Raw genomic sequence first — 22,732 nt, 5'->3', positions numbered from 1 at the left:
CAGAAACTCCACGTCATTTGCCAATCGTCAGTGAATCCTCCCAAACATTCCAACATTCTTCTGAGCTCTTAATCTTAGCAGTACAAGATCCACCTGTTCCTTTCCATATTCTAGGGTTTGTTTGTTTTTATTTTATAAAAAAAAACACCTTATCATCTTCCCAGGGGTGTGTGAGCATGAGGGAGACAATTGCAGGGTAGTAGAGGACATCAAGCTGAACTCATCAAATAAGATTGTGAGAAAGTGAAATTAACTTCCAGGGCAACATGTGATGAAAATCTATATCTGCCAAATGATAGCTGAGGTGCTGGCTGCAGTTTTAGGAACTGTCACAAATGGACTGTAGATAATCTAATAGGCACATCTGGGGGATGGATGGATGGATGGATTTACTTACTTACTTCTGAAGATCACAGAGTGGTTTACAATATAAAAATACATACATACTAATAATAATAAACAAAAACAATAACCCCCCCCACACACACACAGTTTAAGAGGCCATAGATTGTTTAATTAGCCAATGCCTGGGAGAAGAGGGCTGTTTTTGCCTGGCACCTAAAATATGCAACAAAGGCACCAGGCAAGCCTCCCTGGGAGGAGCATTCCACAAACAGGGAGCCACCACAGAAAAGGCCTACACTTGTGTTGCCGCTGTCCAGACATCCTGCAAAGAGAAACACGACAAAGGGCCTCAAATTATGATCACAGAGTGGCTTTAAAACCACTACTTTGAATTGTGCCTAGAAACTAATTGGCATCCAATGCAGTTGGGCCAGGATTGGTGCAATATGCTCAAACCATCTTATCCCAGTGAGCAACTTGGCCACTGAATTGTGTACCAGCTGAAGTTTCTGAACTGTCTTCAGAGGCAACCCCATATAACATTGCATTAATCTAATCTAGATTTACTGAACCTGAGCTACAATTCTCAGAGAGGTTTAAATAATCCTAAAATCCTGGGAAATGCAGTTTGGTGTGGGGAATGGGGTCTCTCTCAGCACCCTTCACAAGTTACAGTTCCCAGAGATCCTTGGAGAAAGGGGGTTGTTCATGCTGCTTTAAATGTAGGGTGCAGGTGGGGCCTAAATTGAGGTATGGCAAACTGTTACCAGAATCTCCATATTGTGGGGGGGGGGACAAGAATCCCAGTGACCCATATGTGTGGGGTAAATAACAAAATGATCCCCTGGATTCAAAATGCAGGGCTAAACTCACTCTCCAGCAGGAGAGAGCCCCCAATAGGCTTTTCAGATATCATTTAGTCTGTAGCAACTCTCCCCTCTTTCTGTCCCTCTTGCAATGAACAGAGCACATAATGCTAAGTAAGTTTAAAATGCTTTACTTACAACATAGGCTTACTATGTCTTTGTGCGGCCACCATTTGCTGCCTAGAGCAGCATGCAGTGGCCCAGGAGTCGGGGGAATGAGAGATCACATCGCACGACTGTTTGTGTGTGTGTGTGCAAGACCTCCCAATCCGGCTGTGCATTTCCCGCTGCAAAAACAAGCTTCCCAGACAGCCAATCAGGTGAGCGGGGGGAGGGGGACTGAGCAAAGACCAGGACCACCTCTCCCCTTTAAAAGGGAGCAGTACCCAGTGCCCAGCCTCTTGCCTGCATGGAGCCTCCTGCTGTTCAATCACCCACCCACCCTGTTCTTGGTATGCATGGACCAGCCTGGTGATGAAATCAGAGATTGAGAAAACCCTGCATCACAGTGACATGTGGAATGTGAGCCAGTGGTGAGAAGGGATGTTGAAAGATTAGTAAAGCTGAATTTCACATATTTATTCAAAATAGGCCGTCTAATCTTTCCGAGAGACTTCCAGAAGAGGAATTTCACTGTGCTTGGGAACAACATTTTATTTTTTATTTTTTAAAAATCATATATCCAATTTAGTGGAATAAGTTGGTCAGGCATTGTACCTACTACCTAGTGAGATAAGAGACTTCTTTGTACTTCCCTCCTGCCTTGGCAAGTCTCTCCCCCACCACATATTTTGCTCTTTGGTATATAACTTTCAAATGCAGGAAAGGAAAACATTTTGCTGATCCAGAGATAAGATTTAATGGATTCCTAAAGAGTTTTCTTTTAACAAGCCTATTTAAACATAATTGAAATAGTTTAATCTTCTTACTGCAGACAGGTGAAGGAAGACAGTTTGGCATCTTGGGCAGAAAGTCCTGAATACAAGGAATGTTTTGCTGGTGCTCATGATGATTTTTTTTTTTTTTTAAATAGTATTTTGCACATAACTAAGAAAAAACAATTTTCCATAGCCATGAAATACAAAAGTTAATGCCTTTCCCCCCCAAACATTAACTGGTTTAAAGATATGTTAAGAGCTCCTTTGACTGTGGTCATCCAGCAAAATTACATGATTAAGCACAGTGTTGACAAAAATTGGCAACATTCACATTGGCTTTATATTCTTTTCACTTCCAGTATTCTGCATCAAAGATTTTTGTGCCCCCTTAAAGGCTTAAATTCCTTGTTGTTTTTGCTTCTATAGTTATCACAGCTTCTGTAGTTTCTCCTCTAAGAACTGTTACACTATAGCACAGTTAAACAGTATATTTTGAGAGTTGAAACTAAACAACATCAGGAGGACACCATACTGACTGCTCCTACTGTAAGAGAAGGCAACGGAAGACTTTGACCTATGTACATCCATACTTTGCTCTAAAAATTGCATCTTCTTTTTCCCAGATAGAAATGCAGCCAAGGATAAAGATTTGACCAGCCATAGACAGCAGGAATGGCTGACCTTTGGCCCTCCAGGTGCTACTGGACCACAACACCCATCATCCTTGTGTGGGATGTAATCCATTGGTGCAGTAAAATGCAACTTTCCTTATTTCCCTAGAGTGGACACAGGCAGGGGGACATCCAGTCAGTGTAACTTCCTGTTCCACTGGTCTGGAGCTTCCTCCCCCTGCGTGTGATCTGGGAGATGAGTGTGGCTCTGGCTGACTCCATAAAAAGAGCCGAGTCATGCAGCTATTTTCTCAGTCTTGAAGTTGCCTTGCTCCAGTGTTGTCCTGTTCTATCTTTTGCAGCCATGCTGCTCTCCAACAGCCATTTTGTTGTCTTAATGTAATTTTGCTGTCTTCTGGCTCTCAGCCAGCAGCACATGAGTTCAGTCTCCCTATGACATGAACTCACACAGTTTCTTTGTGTAACTACCAAGTAAAGTCTGCCTTTCAGGGATCAAACCGTGAACTGAAATGTGAGTAAACTTTTTGTTACTTTACTCAGAAAGACTCTTGAGTCTTTATTCTTTTAGGAGGGATAAAAGGGGACACCAGAAAATAATCTTAAGTAAGAGATTCAAACGAATCTGCAAACTAGCTTCCAGCTATATTGAGGGTCATCTGCTGCTCTGCTACATCACTTACTAGCATGAGTGAAGGAAGGATAATACTTATTAAATATATCATTTCCTACAGTCCTTAACATCCCCACACCTTGATCACTGGCCAAGCTGGCCTGGGCTGGTGGGAGTCCAGCATCATCTGGCAGTTGTATGATTACAGTTTAGGGTGTTTCTGGCAGCTACCCAATCTTTGGCCCATTCGGCAAGGGGGGTTAAATTAAATTACCTTCTTGTTTCACTAACTGATGCCACCTGCAATAGAAACAACAGAGAAAGAAAGAAAGAAGCAAACTAATAGCAACTACCTTTTTAAAAAGGTAAATAGCACCCAACTGCCCACAGGTCCCTATGTGAACTGCTCAACTTCACGATACACCTCCAGTTAATTCTGTTATACTTGATGCATTTATCAATTTTCTTCATTGTACTTGTGGCCCATCCTTCAGCAAACACTCCCACATCTGTCCACTTCTACATCTTGGTCATCTCAAACTAAGCCCATTGCTTTGCATGTGGAAAGCTACAAAGTGGCATGGGAGACAGAGAGGAATGCTGGCCACTGCTATGGAATGGGTAGGAAGCCACACATCCCACACAGTGGGCATCACACAGATAAACAATTTCCCAGGATAGCCTTCATTAAAACATGGGTCCAAAGCAGGGCAGAGGATGACACCCAGTTTCAGTTTCCTCCATTCGGCAAATAATTTTGCACAGTAAGTCTGTGAAGAAAATTTTGGTGAAGCTGCAAGTAAGAGAGAGATTCTAGACACCCCTAAACTTTGTTTTTTTAGGATGATTACATTGCCACCTTGTGGCTGATTCTTAAGAGTACACAGTTTCGAAGCAATATCCCAGTAGAAAAGTAAGAGTCCCTTAGTGCATTTTAGAAGCAGAATGGAAAATAGACCATGCGCAGTGGCATGTGAAGAAATATTTCGGAGGGGAACCATTAGGTACAGAGGCACCAGCTTGGGAGGTGCTTCACTGTGTAGCCTTCTCCAAATTGGAACAAAGAGAGAACTGCTTTTTGTATAGATTAGGATACAACATTATCCATTTCCAGAATCCACTGCCAAAATCCAGGTTTGCCTCAGTGTTGTCCTCTTCACATTAATGGAAGAAGCCAGTAGGCCCAGAGTAAGCAGGGAAGTCCAGATTGCTTGCACCACAATTCCAGGTTGATCTTCGCACCTCACATCTTCAAGCCCCACCCTGAATCTTTGTTCTTGGCTTCCAAAAGCAAACACCATCCACACAAACGTGTCTATTCTGATATGTGGTCACTAAGCAGTTGCTAAGGATATTTGGCCTTGATATCAAGGGAGCTACTAGTCTATCTGAGTTATATACACTTAACTTTAAGATGAAAAGATAGGGTAGAATTAAGAGGTTTGTTTTATATCATTGTAATAAAGAATGGCTATATCACAAGCACAAATGCCTCTAACAAGCATTGCCTTACTAGGTTGCCCAATACACAAGTTGCCCCTGGTGCTGCTGCTTTATTAGGGTGGCTGTCTTACTAGAATCATGTTTAAAGAATACAGAACACATTTTAATCACAACACAAGGACCAAACAAGATATAACTCTAGCTTTTTTCCTTAATTGAAAGCAGACACAGTGGGAAGCCACTTATTATTGGGCATCAGGTCAATAAGAAGAACCTTTTCTTCCCCTGCACATTCCTCAAAAATAACACTGGGCAACAATTTTTTACTTTTTGAATGTAAGTTGTTTGTTCACTATGCATTTGGACAATACTTAAGATATATCATAACCAAATTGTGCATAATCGTTCCTGAAATCAGTAACAGATTTTTGCTTATGCTTCATTTCAATTATATGCCATTTTGAATCAAGATGGTGGACTCAACCTATGAAAGCTTAACTGATTTTTGCGTTGCTTATAATTCCTGATTAATGCCGAGTATGAGGTCGCTGTATTCTATACATGAGAGTATATTCTGAATATAGAAACATTTGATCATGTACAATCTGAAGTAGTACAGTGCAAGCATGACTTCTGCTGTTTGTAAGAACTAGGCCTTAGTCATAAATAGCCTCCTGCTAAGTAGGATGTTGGATTTCACAAATAACCATGCCTTAACCTGCATTTTAATATATTTCAAAAGTGAACTTGGAGATGTTCTAACCCTCACTGTGGTAGGTTGCATTGTTCCATTAGTATTGATGCTATAATCATTTGGGAGTTCTCCTCTCACGAACAAGAGTCTCCACCTCCTTCATGAACCGAAGACACAGCTCCTCTTGCCAACACACAGCCACACACTGGACAGCCACAGGGAGCCCAACAGCATCGCTGACAGCCTGAAAATGGAGGGGCAAAAAGACAGGACAACCCAACAGCATTAGAAACCTTCAAGGTATAGTTAGGTAGCATAAGGACTGGGGAAAGGCAGGTGGGTTTTTTCTGGTAAATGTGCGCCGACCTCTTTCATGCGCTTGTCCCAAGGGTCACCATAATGCCCTGTGTAGTGTTTGAGCTCTTCTTCATCAGCTTGGGAAACAGTGGTGACTGGCACAACTCCAGCAGGAAAGTTCAGGAGGTTGTATAAATTGGTGTAGGATGTAGCAGCTGAAAGTACAGAAAAGCTATAAATAACGTGACCTGGGTTTTTGCTTTTGTTTTTAATTTGAGCAAGACTTTTGCTGTTGTTTAGAACTACTCTGAAGGGAAACCATAGCTAACTGGGATTTTCCCCCATTTAAGTTAAGCCGAAACCAGAGGCAAAACAAGGCAACATGGTGCCCTCCTGATGTTGTTGGACTACAACTCCCATCAGCCCCAATCAGCATGAGCCAAACTGCTCACAGGTCCAGGAGTGAACTGCTCAACTTCCAGTTAATTCTCTTATTTGACGTGTGTAGCTATTTATTATTTGCACTTGTAGCCTTCAACAAACGGCCCCACATTCGTACATTTTGACCCCTTGGTCATCTTGAGCTAAGTATGTTTTTGGCATGTAGGAAGATAAAAAGGGAGTTGAGAAACAGACAAGAATTTATGTTACTGCTATGGAAAGGTGGGGAGGCCACATGTCACCCACAGTAGACATTATTGGGACACAGATAATACCAAATAGTTTCCCAGGATAGCCCTCATTAAACGCTGGACCCAAAGCAGGGCAGAGGATGACATCCAGTTTCAGTCTCCTCCATTCAGCGAGGAATTCTTCACGATACATCTGTAAAGAGAATGTTGGTAAAGTTGGAAGCAAGAGAAATTGTGAACACACAGAAACTTTCTTATTGGAATGACTAGATTGCCACCTTTGTTCTATTTATTATTTATGAAAATATTAATACCCACAAAAAAATACCAAAGGGGTTTACAGCAATTAAAATACCATAAGAACAATCCAAAAATAGATGCCTTTAACAGAATTATCTTATTATCTGAAGCATCTGCTTAAGTCTGGCAGCAAAGAAGCAACTTTAGCAAATCCTTGAAAGTCAATGCAGAAGGCACCTATCTATTGGCGGAGCATGCCGCGAGAGTAGGCAAACAACTCTGAAGGCTCAGTTTCTTGTCAAATGAGTCTCACCAATTTGGGGGGCAAGAGATGATGCTTCTACAGATTACCTCAGTGATCCAGCTGGGATATAAGCATTGTAGCTGATAATGGAACAAGGTCTCTTCTAAAAAAGCAGGGTCTGCCACAGCCTACAAACAATACCCCAGTAGAAAATACACACACTACCCATCAAGTATGAAGGGTCTCTTAATGCATTTTAGAAGTGAAATAGAAAACAGACCCCCTGCCCTTCAAATCTGAGTTTAAAATGTGGTGTTTCTGTTAACAGCCAAATACAAAAGATCTCAGGTGAAGCAACTCATAGAGCTGTTTTGTATAGTATCATTCTTATATGGAAATCCATTCTGTGTCAAAAAAAATATAGCATCTGTTGAACATCCATATATGCATAGCTCACTGGACAAGATTAGATGGCAATCTAGTTACTGTATGAAGCCTTAATGGTAAACATAAACTCACCGCTGCTGCCACATGGTGGTTCCATAGGTTTTTTGCTGACCTGCAACATTGGAAATAATAAAGAGATGACTGCCTAGCAGAAAGAGAAGTACTCAAGAGTGCTGCTTAAAATGTGTCAGCATGATTAGGAAAAAAAAATGGGATGGTTCCACCGTGACTCTGCAACAGTGTACAAAAATGGGATGCCGCCCACCCTGTGCTGGTTAATGTTCATTGGCTATGTGGTAATTCACAATCAATCTCTTCATAAGAGATCAAAAGAGGACTGAATCAATCACTCCGTGGGACTGGAAGGGATGAGGAACCAGACTCTCCTGCTTTGTGCCTCATGACCCCTGCAACACTTTGCAGCCTCCCAAAGATGCCTGCTGTCATATGAAAGGCATAGCAGAATAGCATTGAAGCTATATACATATTGCATTAACCTTAAAGTTGCCTGCCAAACTATAGAGATAAATGGGACCTGAAAGCATCCAGATTTCCTTACAGACAGCATTCCTATGTGACTAGAGCAAAGTTGCCAACATACAGTCCATTTGCTGGGTACTACACTCTCCCTTCCATCTGTACTTCCTGAAAGCCAGCAATAGGGAACCTGCAGCCCACCAGGTGTCATTAGATCCCAACTCCCATCAGACCCAACCAGCATGTCCAACGGTCAGGAATAACAAGAGTTGCAGTCCAGCTACATCTGGAGGGGCCAAGCATCCCATTGCTGCTGGAAGGTGATGAAACTTTACGTTTCACAGGAGAAGTGGTCAACCTGTGGCCCAAGGGCTGCACATGATCCTTGGAATAACTTCATTTGAACCTCAGCCTAATTACAAATACTGTCTGCAAGTGATCAGTTCCGTCCTCTGAGAAGAGCAGATCTGTCTCTTCCCTGGCAGTCTGCTGGGCAAAGAGGAAGCAGGATAGAAGAGGGTGTTGGAAGAGGAAGAGGAAGGAAATGGCAAGAAAAATACCCGCAGTTGCATGTGCCCCCCAACAGGCTAATGTCACCAATGATAATCTTTAAACCAGATGTTTCTTACCCAACTCCACATAGTGCATTGAGATCTCTGGCAATCCGAGGGTACTGGAGAGAAACACAAGCTTAGTTTCATTGTGAATCCCCAACAATCACATCATTGGTGTTGAATACAGTGGTACCTCGAGTTACAAATGCTTCAGGTTACAAACTCTGCTAACCTGGAAGAGTTACCTCAAGTTGAGAACTTTGCCCCAGGATGAGAACGGAAATCTTGTGCCGGCGGCGCAGTGGCAGCAAGAGGCCCCATTAGCGAAAGCATGCCTCTAGTTGAGAACAGTTTCAGGCTAAGAACAGACCTCTGGAACGAATTAAGTTCATAACTAGAGGTATCACTGTACAGAGCAGTCACTTCACCATCTCTTTGACATATACTCACCTTACACTATCCAGCCATCCTACCCTATGCTTGTCAGCATCTTAAAGCATGTGCAGTTGCAGTGAAACAAAGGAGCCAAATACTTACTATAGGTTTCAAGAGGAATGCAAAAATTCTCTTCACTAGAATGGGAAGACGGTAACAATTAATCTGGGATTTCAAATTTGGGTCCACAATGTCTCCTTTGCTGGGAGATGAAAGAAGAAGAAAAGGAAGTTTTTCACTTTTTATATCTGAAGTTACATTGCTTAACCTGGGAAAGAATTTAGGTTCCTCAGAATCCCAAGTGAGAATAAACTTGGAATGATGCCTTCCTGATTTCCTAGCTTACAGATAGTTTCATAGCTCACCTGCTTTGCACACAACAAAACAAAAGTTCAGCCCTGATATCTACATTGAAAAAGTGCTCAGGTAGCAAGCCTGTGAAAAGACCTCTGTTACCTTGGGTAGTCTTTGCCAGTAGCACTGACTTAGAGGAACCAATAGCCTCATTCAGTGTTGTAGCTCATGGCTGCCTAACTTCTTATATTGCAAAGTTTGTGAAGCCAAAGTTAGTTTATCCTCTTGGCTCCATTTGGCTATGTGTCTTGCATGGTAAAGGTAAAGGTAAAGGGACCCCTGACCATTAGATCCAGTCGTGGCCGACTCTGGGGTTGCAGCGCTCGTCTCGCTTTAATGGCTGAGGGAGCCGGCGTACAGCTTCCAGGTCATGTGGACAGCATGACTAAGCCGCTTCTGGCAAGCCAGAGCAGTGCACGGAAAAACAAAATGAACTTTTCCTATCCCTGAGTTTTCCCTAGCATTAAACATACTCTGATGAAAATCTGTTATTTATTAATGTGCCAATTATTATCACAAAAGCTATCCTGGGCATCATGCTTTTCCAATGCATGGCTATAATAGCAATGTTATCAAGCAACAGCCATGTTCACATACCAGAACGTCTACTTACAACTTGTCCAGCAAATTTGCACATCCATCGGAAAATAGGCCTTTGGTGTAGAGCTCATCAACCACATAATTAAGCCGAGGAGGAACAAAGGGGATGAGCTGTGAGGAAAAGATAACAGCTTTTATTTGACAGCAGGCCAAATTATATGAGCTGCACATAAGGATTATGTAACCCACCCCACTCTTTAATAGATTCAGAGAGCTCTCTGAAAGTGTTGAGGAAAATGAAGCAAAGTTCTAGTAAAGGGTTGGGTGGTAGAAGTGCAACAGGAATGGAAATTTTCTATGCTCTCTCCTCATTTTGCAGCTAACTTGCCCCAGAAATTATAAGCCCTGGGCCTATTATGTTCTTCATGTATACCCCAGATAAATTTTGATCACCACAAACAAGTGTTTAAACAAAATGTCACACAGATACATTCTGAGGACCAGGATTAGCAGCCGTTTCTTATGGAATGTACTCTCTAGCACTTGCATAGATTTGTTGAGTTGTGTGGATTGGTTTCCAAAATTCTAGGTAGGTTGATATTAAGGCCAATGTATGTGCAATAAATTTCCCACATAGGAGATTTCCACACTCTCTGTGTATAAAACTGTGTATCCATGTTGAGCAACTAAATATGTGTTAGAACCAAGTGTGCACATGTGGTGAAAGATATTCATGTTCATTGAGCATGGCAGTATACAAGCATTTTTCCTGCACAGAATTCCTAACTGTAGAGAAATTGCATATTTTAATGGCATGTTTTTACAGCTCTTCTGTTATACAAATACATACATAAGAAATCTAATATATATTTAGAATCGCCCGGTTCACATACTGTGCTTGTTTTCATGAATATATAGCAGGGAAAGGCAAGGAGAATGTCTGGATGGACAAGGCATGGTGTGAACTGGGCCTCATTCCCCCACCCAATAACAAAAACTGAAAGCAATGTAGATCTGACAGTGTTCATCACATGACTGTAGCAGCTGGGGCAAAGTGTCAGAGATACAAACAAAATCCTAGAATGGAATCTGGGTGAAGAAATTAAGAAACAGACATACTGTATGCCCTCTGAGTTGAAGAAGATTTTTGGTTTCCCGAACAGCCCTCCTCATGCTGGGAGATGGCTGGAAATAGCCATCGTCTTCATAGTATCCAATCCGTAGGGGCTTTGAACTGCTGTATATCTGGAAGAAGATGAAGAAAATAGGAACTTCTATTTACAGGTGGCCATTGAAGCATAGAAATAGCTTCCAACCACTTTTATAAACCACATCATGGATCCCTGCAGTGGGACTGTTTCTTCAACACTGATCAAAAGATTTGGAAGGTGACAGAATATAGAATGCCTTGAAGGTTTTCTAGATTTCCAGGTGAAGATTGCTACAAGTAAGGCTGCTTGTGTCCTTGAGCTCCATGGCCTGTTTAATTTTATTTTTGATGTTCATTGGCACATACAAGCAAGCAAGCAGCATATCTGTTTTATCTGTTTTACTCTTATGTGGACTTAAAAGCCATATATTTTAATCGGAGGACAAGTGCTGGGAGAACAGCTGTTTTGATTCAGTGTTTAGCATTCAGCTGAAAAAGAATGTTCAGAAGCTAATCTCCACCAAAGGAGACCCTGCACTTTTAACAGTTTTAATATGGTTACCACACAAGCACAGACCAGCAGTGCTTCAGATAAATCATTTGGAACTCTATTGCCAAATTTAGCCCAGAAATCTATGCTGGACTATTGTGAATCAGCAACTGGAGCAGCTGGAGGAAGGGAGGCAAAGATAACTGCAAGGCTATTGTGGCAGTATGAAATTAATTTGTCTTATATGGATAGCCCTGGTTCTTTACATAGTGAGAGTGCAATAAATGAGGCTGGAGATGACTTATCCCAAGTAAGAAGTTTTGCTACATATTCCTCCAATGAAAGCTTAGCTTGTTCAGAAACTTTTCTTCCAAATCTTTCATGTGCCACAAGAATAATATTGCAAAGTATTTGAAGTTGATCAAAATAATAAGTCTTACTGAAGAAGCTATGGGACACTGGGTCTGTGGAACAGTTAACGGGCTGAGTTTGAACTGATATGAAGAAACTGATGCACCAGGAGTCAATTAAATGGCCAAAATATTGGCAGACGCAGAACTGTATCAGATCATACATTCTCAGTGTTACGATCGTTGTATAAATTATTTGAAAGGGTCTCATGGAAAGCATCATTCATTGTTGACCAAGGGTTGTGCTGTCCATGGTGCTGAATGTTTCAGCTTCTCCCTTCTCACTGACACCACTTACCTCCTCTCTGAATGGCATAGGTGGTATTGAAGGATCAAGGGAGAATAACTCATCACACAGGAGTGCCTTCATGCACAGAACCAGGCTGTCCACATCCCTTGCCATTGGGCCAATTGTTGCTGTAACTGCAAAGAAAATGGAGACATAGGAGGTGGAGGGGGAAAAGCATGTGGACTTTTATGCCCAAGTCTACATTCCAGTAGCCAAGAAAGGGGGAGGAACCACACAGGTCAGTGGTAGAACACATTCATTACACACAGAAGGTCCCAGGTTCAAACACAGGCACCTCCAGTTAAAATAGTCACATAGTAGGGGATTTAGACAATACTGGGCTAAATGGACAAGTAGTGTAACCCAGAAAAACTGGGTTTAAAATTCCCAAGTTCACTTTCAGGTGTGAAAGTCAGGTACACAACTCCACTGACACACAATGGATTTCAGTCTGAATAGGATGCACTGTGATCTCTGCTCTTATAACCAAAAGTTCAAACTCCATTCAGTTATTTTAGTTCAGAGCTACCATACTCATGATTTGGTTGGATAAGCAACATGGTGAGCAGATGATGCTGGATTCCAGCTCCCATCAGTCCCATTCAACATGGTCAATGTGCAGATGGTCAATGTGAGATAATGGAAGTTGAAGTCCAGAAATATCTAGAGGGACCCCAATGGCTACCCCTGGTTTACAGCAAGAGGACTACATTATTTAAATACACTCTAATGTCACTGAAAGGACATGCAAGTTCCTAGCATAGTTGCAGGTTCTTTTACTAATCTGAATGGGTAAAAATTACTTACCCGACTTCATGCCAGCAATAGGGCTAGCAAGACCAAGTGTGCTGGGAATGATGCAAATGAGAGAAAAAGAACTGTAACTATCAACACAGTAGAAGATGATCCATGTTTCAGTTGCAAATCAGATGCAGGCATTCAGAAATGATACTAGAGTTCAGCTACACTGGAGTTAACAATTCATTCAGTTACGATTTGCTGGCATGGTAAATATTACCATGAGAGAATCGAGTTTTACTTTAGATGTAGCATGATATTAACAACAGAGCAATCACATGTTTCAAATAGCCAGGTGCAACTTCTATAACGTGAATGAATGTATAGCAAATAAATTATGTAATAAACTAAAATTTAAAGTACTGACTTAAAAAGAATATATAATATTGTATATAATATTGTTGGGTATAATGTATCAATTATAATTAAAATAATAGAAACATATAAATTTATATCCCACTCTCCCTCCTAAAGTGGCCCAGGGCATTTAAATGTAGCAGTAACAGTTATGACAATAAACTTAGTTTTGCTCCAATTATCTCTGAATGCATAAAATTGGAATATTTATCACAGTCAAGGAAGTGTGTTAAATCCTTTCCAGCCCCAGGGGCCACATGCCCATGGCTGGCATGGTTAGAAGGAAAAAGTGGCTGGACTGATGGATGTGACTCTTCTTTTGGTATTATAGGCGACAGACCAGCCACACCAAAGGCAGAATTTTCTATACCTCCCCCACACACATGCATCTCTTCATCTCAACAAACACAAGGCATTATGCTGCATGTACAGGGAGGGGGAAGGAGACTTTGCTTCTGTAAAACAGCCACTGCATTTTGTGGAATAAAAATTCATTTAAAAAAAAAATGCATTCCAGCCAGCCAAAAACAATTAAGGAGGACACAGTGCAGGGCTGGTAATGGGAGCAGGCCCACATTTCATCCCCAGACTCAAAGTTCCCCACTCCTGAACTACAGGAATACCTACATTCAATATGCAATTTCAAAAAGCACTGGTTGTTTCTGCTCAAATGAAGCATCTCCCACTAATGCTCAATAAACACATTCCATTAACATTCACCTGTTTGACTATCTGCCAGCCCAGGACCAGTTAATTGAGTGAACTTTCCAGGACCCACCTCAGTCGATTACCAGTTGGTTTGAGTCCACAAAGCCCACAGAAACTGGATGGGAGCCGAATGCTTCCAGCGACGTCTGTCCCAAAGCCCAAGAGGGACCCTCCTCCTGCAATGAGTGCCCCTTCCCCTCCAGAGGAACCACCAGGACTTTTCTTGTGGTTCAGGGGGTTGATTGTCTGACCAAAGATTAAGTTGCTGCAGTCATAACTGAGTGAAGTAGAAAGTGGGTTGACCATTAATGTTTTATAGGAGCTTTATGCCTTATACTCAAACAAAGCATGAGACAATGGGTTGCATCCAACACAGGGCTAAACAAAACGTTTCATCAGCACAAGAAGTTCTGCTTGTGCAATGAAAAGTTCTCCCCGAATCCCTCCCCTAAATCTGTTCTGGGTTCTGGAGCAGATTTGTGGACTGAGCAAAGTATGTGCCGGGTTGGGGGGATTCCATTATGCTAACACTATTCCTTTCAATAGCACAACTATTAAGTTGAATATTGCCCAGTAGGTAAATAATAGAATGGAAATAAATGTAAAGGTAAAGGGACCCCTGACCATTAGGTCCAGTCGTGGCCGACTCTGGGGTTGCGGCGCTCATCTTGCTTTATTGGCTGAGGGAGCCGGCATACAGCTTCCGGGTCATGTGGCCAGCATGACTAACCTGCTTCTGGCGAACCAGAGCAGCACATGGAAATGCCGTTTACCTTCCCGCCGGAGTGGTACCTATTTATCTACTTGCACTTTGATGTGCTTTCGAACTGCTAGGTTGGCAGGAGCAGGGACCGAGCAACGGGAGCTCACCCCATCACGGGGATTCGAACCGCCGACCTTCTGATCGGCAAGTCCTAGGCTCTGTGGTTTAACCCACAACGCCTGAATATTGCCCAGTAGCTAAATAGAATGGAAATAGCATCAGACAATTGAGAAATACAGGGAATGTGCTTGAATGACACCATAAAGACTAATGCAAGGTAACAAAATAAGAACCATCTTGCAGAATCACTCATGGTCATTCAGATGCTGCAGAGAAACGCACAAGAAGGATGTAGTGGAAATAGCTTGTCCCCTCTTCTGAGATGTATTTTCTCTGAACGTAGATGTTTCATTTAGCATGGTGGGTAATAATAACCAGTGCTAATGAACAAATCCTGAAGAAAAAGTTGGTAGAATCCTACAGTTGAAGAGTTGACTGTGGGTGGGGAATGCCACTATTAAGAACATAAGAATACGGTAGCTTGCTGGATCAGACTAATGACCCATCTACTCCAGCATCCTATTGTCACAGTGGCCAATCAAATACCTGTGGGAAACCCACACAACTGAAAAAAAAGTTCATTAAAAAGTTACCTGAAAATAAATAACTATTCGACCAGGGGGAAAGTTCTAACTTGCATACTCCCTGCTATGCAACATTTGATGTGTGGGAAGCATTCAAAAATACCACTAACCACCTGCATTCTGGTAAAATCCAGTTAACCACCTCATTTGCATCCTTTTAGGGAAGGAGTAGAGAACTTATGGCTCTTCCTATCATTTTGGACTCCAGTTCCCAGCACCCAAGCTAGTACGGTCAATAGTCAGGGATGATGGGAGTTGTAGCCCAGCAAAACCCACAGGTTCTTCATCCCAGCTCATCCCACTGGAGATGCACATGTGAGTGCAATGAGGTACATAGCAAAAGCCCTGCCCCCTTCACCAGGAAGAGAATGCCCTTTATGGGGTGAGAGAGAAATGCAAAACTTCATTGGAAGTATCTGAATAAAGAACAGATTTCATTAATAATATAAAAGATCCTAGTTTCTATCTCTGGCATCTTAAGTAGGGGTGTGAAACACTCCTGTCTGAATCCTTGAAGACCCACCACTTCCAGTCAGGGTAGTCAAACTGAGCTAGATGGTTCAGTGATCTAACTTGGCAAAAGCTTATCTACTCGTTAAGCGAGTGGACGCTCTTGGGGCAGGGTTCGACTGCCATGACATATTATAGAAGTAAATTCCCTATCTTAATTGTGGAGAGGTGCTTCCTATTTATGACTCAGATCTCTTCAGAATAATTCTTCCCAAATCACTCTCCCCCACATTGATCATAATCTATCAAACTCTGCAGTGCTATTTTTCTAGAAAATATGCCATAAACAGCTTCCTCATTCTCTTAGAATGGCAATGGCGCCCACCTGAAAGGTGCCAGAACTGAGTTCTGGTGAGTGCCATCTGAAAAAAGCCCCAAATCTCTGTAATGTTCCCCATAGTGTTTTTTGCTACATTAGAAAGCCAAGCTGCTCACAATTTTTATTTCTTCTTCCTTAAGGTAAAGGTAAAGGTACCCCTGCCCATACGGGCCAGTCGTGTCCGACTCTAGGGTTGTGCGCTCATCTCACTTAAGAGGCCAGGAGCCAGCGCTGTCCAAAGACACTTCCGGGTCATGTGGCCAGCGTGATGAAGCTGCTCTGGCAAGCCAGACCAGCGCAGCACACGGAAACGCCATTTACCTTCCCGCTAGAAAGCGGTACCTATTTATCTACTTGCACTTAGGGGTGCTTTCGAACTGCTAGGTGGGCAGGAGCTGGGACCGAAAGACGGGAGCTCGCCCCGCCACGGGGATTCGAACCGCCGACCATGCAATCGGCAAGTCCTAGGCACTGAGGTTTTACCCACAGCGCCACCCGCGTCCTACTCTTCTTTCTTAGTCCTATGGTATATTTGTAAAAAGAGAAAGCAACAGGGAATTACAAAAGAAGAGAGTGTGCTAAAGTATACTTAATCATGCTTTGTGGAGCGTTGGTCTTCACAAATGGTATTGCCCCCTGTTTCTTCAAAACTTTTACTATCACGCTGTCATCCTTTTCCACTTTGCCGAGAAAGTGCACCAACCCACACGTGGAGATGTGGCCCTTTGGGAGAAAACCAAACACAGCTGATTTAACATGATGGGGCAAATAAGTCTAGAGCTATGTAGCTTGGCCTAAGAACGAAACTATTAAGCCTTGTTGGTAAAATAGATGCCATAAAACAAAGAAAGTTTTCCCAGATCCCATGGGGATTGGCCCTGATAGAAAACCTTGATTGACTTATTGATAGATATAGATGATAGATAGATAGATAGATAGATAGATAGATAGATAGATAGATAGAATTTCTACACCATCCTTCATGTGAGGATCACATGACAACATAGTAACAAACATACACAACATAGTAACAAACAAACAGAATACTCTACCCATAGTTTAAAGGGCCATATAATATTTAATTAGCCAATGGCCATATATTATTTAATTAGCCAAGGCCCACCCTGACGGCCTGCCATGGACTAGGAGCAAGTTTTTAATAATAATAATAATCATAATAATATACAGAATTAGAATGGATTCTTGAATATATTATACCCTAGCACCCAATTACAATTCTCAAACATTCATTGATTCGATTTATTATATATCCCACCTTTCCTCCAAAGGACTCACAATGGAACAAAATGGCTCTCCTCCCCATATTTATCCATCCAACAATACCTGTGGGGTAGTTTAGGCTAGGAGACAGGGGCTGGCCCAAAGTGAGCCTCACAGGTGAACAAGGATTTGAATTCGAGTTGCCTCAGCCATACTCTGACATGCTAATTACTACACCATACTGGAGTCATTTTAAAAAGACCTATTTCAACCTTAACATTTGTGCATTCATAGTGAGCGGAACCAGGCAATCCATGTAACATGCACTCATATCTGTAGATGTGCACATGCACACACAATTATGTATGCCAAATTTGGAAATGTATATATATTTCATTGGAATGTGATCATGCTGTACTCCATTTCAGTTATCTCCCTTCTCTAGAGTTCCACAATGGCCAAAATTAAATGGGTCATGCCCTGTATGTTAGCTGAAGCTGTTGTGAGAGGGGAGAAGTAATGATTACGTTGAACCAATCAACATCACAACTAATGCACAGACAGATCATCATAAGGAAAGTGGTGACCACATTTAAGGGTAAAAGGGGGATTAACCTTGCATCCAATGTGGTCCTTAATGCTGACAGGAATCCCATACAGCAGGCCTTTCTCCTTTTGCTTCTTCACTTCCTGGAGCTGTTCCTCACAGCCGTGAATAAAATCAGTCACACAGTTCACCTCCTGGGTCACTTCAAGAGCCTTGCCAAGGAAGAGGAGGAAGAGGAGGAGGGGAAATAGGGAGAAAGAAAGCACTCACATTATAAAAAGGGTATTTCTACAGTGAGTTCAAAACATCATCATTGTCAAAAACCTTGGAAAGTAGAAGACTGTTAATTTGCTACTTGCAACTCCTAAGTTTAACAAACTTAAAAGCCATGGCAGTCATTTTGGCTCAGTAAAAGCATAATTGAGATTTAGATGACCCAGAACTTGGTACAAATTCATTAAGAGTTGAGCCAGTGCAGGCTGGGGGACTTCTGTAGCTTGGGGGCCATATTCCCTCATGGGTAACCTTCCAGGAGCCACATAGGTTGGGTCAGAGTCAAAAATGGGTGGAGCAAAGTATGTGACCTTTGTCCACGGCATCATGTTTTGGGTATACAAGAAGACACACATCTCTCTCCAGCCAGGCAAGAAAAAGGCATGATCACATTTCAATAACACATTCCAGCCAGATAAAATCATTTGAGCATTGAACAGGGCTATTGTTATGTGAATGGCCTGGGGAAAAGAAGAAGAGTTTGGATTTGATATCCCACTTTACCACTACCCGAAGGAGTCTCAAAGCGGCTAACATTCTCCTTTCCCTTCCTCCCCCACAACAAACACTCTGTGAGGTGAGTGGGGCTGAGAGACTTCAGAGAAGTGTGACTAGCCCAAGGTCACCCAGCAGCCGCATGTGGAGGAGCAGAGACGTGAACCCGGTTCCCCAGATTACGAGTTTACCGCTCTTAACCACTATACCACACTGGCACTGGGAGAGTGCTAAGGGATGTGACAGTGGTCTGGGATGGCAGCAATTGGTCCAGTAACTAGAGCTTACTCACTCCTCCCTAATGGCACAGTCATAGCCATGCTCTGCAGCATCAGGTGACAGGCATTGGTCTCCTATGAGCTCCAATACATTTCAAACCTTCAGCACTGTTACTTGATCCCCCCCCATGCCCCTTGTAAAATGAGGACACTGGGAAAGGTTTAAAGGGTGAGGGGGGAAGTAAATATCCCTAAAACAGACACACTACATTGACAGAGCACCTGGGACTAAATGAGCAACAGCTACCAATTAGTACATAAAAATGGTGCATTATCTGGAAAGTCACTTCGTTGAACAGAAGTATGTCAGAAGGCTTCCTGCTGAAGCAGTTGCACTCACCTTCTTTACATAGGTATATAGGACACTCTCTGGAGAAAGCGTCTCCTCTCTAAGTTTCTCTGCCAGTTCCACAAGCGACAGGGAGAGAATAAATTCTGACTGGATTCCAGGGTTCTGCAAGAGGAGGCAGCTGTGTCAGAAGGAAATGCTTATCCCCACACATTGGGAATAGCCCCAAATTATAAAAGTCACTTTGGTCACAAGCTCAAAATTGTGAAACCAGAATGCAGTCCCATCTGTTGTTTTTAAATGGTTAATTTTTTCCATGATAGATCCAGGAAACAATAACCAAAACAAAATAGCAACCGAAACTAAAGTAGAATTTACAGACATTGTACACGCATCAGTCATAAGTTCCTCAAACAGTAAACCAAGGCGGTTGAGCGCCTATCCATTTGGAAGCAATCCCTAAAATAAGGTAAAGATTTCTATTTCCTCGGGGAATTTCTTAGTCAAGCAGAGGTACATAGATATATTAAGGAAGAGAGAAATACATTTCTAAAAAGGCACCCAAAATAGCTCAAGGTCTTCTGCCATTTCACACCTTTTTGTCTGTTGGGGTCTGTATTACCTTTGCCAGAACTTACTAAGGCTGTGGACATATTAGCTGTGGACATGGTCACAGCAAGAGAGGGTGGGCCACTCTGTGTGTGTATGTTTGTGTGTACACACACACACAATCAACCAACCATTCATATCTATTTATTTACATGGATAAACCTGTCTCTGGTTTCTCGATTGCAGAGTTCTGAATAAAAGGACTCCAAAGAGTGCACTGCAACAGTGGGTAGCAAAGTCCCACTTTATCTTAACAGTACAGAATTTGCAAGGTCTTCATACAATCCTATTACAATGTTGATTTCCCAGTGAGTGCTGTGATGATGCAGGTAATGATGCAATCAAAATGGGACCTGTGTTGCAGATAGGGACATTGATGCTGCCTGTAATGAGGCCCCAACTCCCCATTTCAATGGTTTCTCCTATCTTGATCTTGCTCAAATTAGTGTGTAGACTTGAAGTCAGGAGCTTGAAGCAATGTTGGAATATGTGCCAAATCTGTTAAACACTAATCTACAGTCCCCTTGAGAATCACAGTCAAACCCTGGATCACCAGCTTGTTATTCCTGTTTATTTATGGGATTATGAATTCTTGAGTAAGTGCAGCAGAACTATCGCCATCGGCAGTGGCTGGGAAAGCAGCCTCCCAACTTTTAATGCATGTTCCTCCACCCACAAATGCAGGACTGAAGCCTGCCTGTGACCAGAAGTTTCAGAAAAGAGGAGATTTGCTGTTAAGAGACAGACTTTGGATACTGCTGCAAACATCATCATGCCCAGTCCGTGCTAATCCTTACAATTTGGGCACCAAGATCCTGGGTTCAAAAGCCAAAACCAGCCCGCATGGCCTGACAGACCCACTCTCCAGCTGTTATTGGAAGAATGTGGGAGATACTCTGGTGACTTTTAAAAGTAGGGTTTCATTTTGAATGGTTATGGGACTGGATTATGCAGTAAGAATCCCTTTGTCCCAATACTCTTAAAAAAAAAAAAACTATTGAAGAGACCAGTAACTTGTAACTGCTGCCTCCTGCCTTGCTTTTGCTACATTAGCAGCACCAAAGTGACCTATCTGGGGTCAAGCCTAGGCAGTGTCACGGAGGCACTGGGCTGCCCAGATGACAAGACCCCTCTCAGCCTCACTGATGTGGTCCAAAGGAAAGGAAAGCAATACACGGGGGTACCAGCTTAGCTGCAGGAATTGCCAGAATGAGGCGCACAAGATGCTGTCCGTCTTAGGAACTCAGCATTAGCTCAGTGCAGCAGTACCTGCTTTGCACCCAGAAGGTCCCAGCTTTTATTTGAACCGCACAAAGTGGGCACGATCACTAGCCATCCTGACTGGAGTGCTCTCGGGTAGACATGATCACAGCCATTAAAAGCGTTGTTTGAGAAAGATCTCATTTTCAGAAGAGGCCTCCATCTCTTTCCCCTGCACCCCACCCCAATTAAAAGTTACCTTCTGTTTAAATTTCCAAATCATTTTTTCCATTTGTTCCAAGCTGTCGTCTCGCCATTGCCTGGCCTCTTCCATCTTCTGCAGAATCCTTTTGCGGGCCACCCATTTCCAAACCACAACCACTGCTGCTGAGCCACAGGCAACAGCAAGAGCAGCCTGAGGATATATTCCATCCCTGGGCAGGATCTCTATCAACTTCTCCTGGATCATGGCAAAGCCCTTCTCTCTGTCTTCCCAGTTTGCCTCTCTCTAACACTGGAGGAGGCTGGTATCAGTTCCTGAGCTATTTCATATTCCAAGAGACCATCAGCATAGGGGCTCCCAAGATAAGACTCCGCCCAAGGCATCCCAGAAAATTGCCCTTTGATCTGTTAAAACAGTAACTCAAGCTTGTTTTCCTGCTGGAGTCGACAAAAGATTCCTTACAATTCTGAGCAGTCTCCTTCACATCAGATGTAATAAGCAACTATACCATTGCTCACTTCTTTTTTTAGGAGCAAAATAGTCATTATGATGACAACTTATTCCTCGTAAATAGAGCCTGTACATTACAAGGATCAGGTACATAATTTTCCTCCTCTCAGTGGAAACCAAGCCATCTCGCATATGCATGAAAGCACACACAAATAATTGGCCTGACCTTTAGAAGCCTGAAGAAAATGGCTAGGAGATGGATAGACTTTGGTCTGTCTTAGCAAAGAGTAACAGTTACTCATTTCCAAACTTAAACTCATTTGCAGTTTATAAAATGCTAACCTATGCTGCTGAGTAACTTACTATTGCATTTTCAACAAGCTCTTCTCCAATACCCACCACACAGCACTGAGGGTGAACCAAGTTCTCACACACTTTGCTCACAGTTAGCAAGCTATAAGCTCCCTACCTCCCCACTGGGTCATGTGTGGCTATCTCCACAGTACAGTGGTACCTCGGGTTACATACGCTTCAGGTTACATACACCTCAGGTTACAGACTCCGATAACCCCAAAATAGTGCTTCAGGTTAAGAACTTTGCTTCAGGATGAGAACAGAAATCGTGCTCCAGCGGTGCAGCGGCAGCGGGAGGCCCCATTAGCTAAAGTGGTGCTTCAGGTTAAGAACAGTTTCAGGTTAAGTATGGACCTCCGGAACGAATTAAGTACTTAACCCAAGGTACCACTGTATTGGCTAGTAGATTGCAAGAAACCTTCAAATGGAAGAATTCACAGAAACACAATGCAGTCTCTACCATGCTGCAACAATGGGGCCCTCCGAACTGTGCCACAGTTTACAGATGTTAGGTTGGCAGTGGGAGTCTAGAAGAGGGCATTTCCCATTGTGCCTCTCCCCACTTTTCTTGCTCTGCTTTTGTCAGCAGTTAACTCTGGCTTTCTGACTGCTATGGTTTCACTGATAATTGTGGTTTTCTAGTTTGAACCTTTTTGTTAATTTGTTA

General features: G+C 42.6%; 1 protein-coding gene across 2 annotated transcripts; it reads right to left on the bottom strand.

Moving 5' to 3' along the window:
- Positions 1–375: 375 nt before the first annotated feature.
- On the bottom strand, positions 376–22,210 carry LOC309345262 (vitamin D3 hydroxylase-associated protein-like). 2 transcript variants are annotated; one of them, XM_081868250.1, is made up of 16 exons: positions 21,298–22,210; positions 19,281–19,394; positions 17,963–18,106; positions 16,716–16,849; positions 13,961–14,167; positions 12,835–12,875; positions 12,037–12,161; positions 10,808–10,933; positions 9,762–9,859; positions 8,897–8,996; positions 8,435–8,478; positions 7,401–7,440; positions 6,482–6,590; positions 5,835–5,980; positions 5,538–5,712; positions 376–667 (listed from the first exon to the last, which is right to left on the bottom strand). In XM_081868250.1, the coding sequence occupies exons 1-15, from the start codon at positions 21,505–21,507 to the stop codon at positions 5,584–5,586; spliced, it is 1,767 nt and encodes a 588-aa protein (XP_081724376.1). In that variant the 5' UTR covers positions 21,508–22,210; the 3' UTR covers positions 376–667; positions 5,538–5,583. The 2 variants fall into 2 exon arrangements, with proteins under 2 accessions (XP_081724376.1, XP_081724375.1); XM_081868249.1 differs by lacking the exon at positions 376–667 and having other exon boundaries at positions 5,119–5,712.
- Positions 22,211–22,732: the final 522 nt, after the last annotated feature.

This window comes from Podarcis erhardii (genome assembly GCF_964252035.2).
Source record: "Podarcis erhardii genome assembly, chromosome: 6".
Taxonomy (NCBI): domain Eukaryota; kingdom Metazoa; phylum Chordata; class Lepidosauria; order Squamata; family Lacertidae; genus Podarcis; species Podarcis erhardii.
This window is presented reverse-complemented; position numbering and strand designations above follow the sequence as displayed.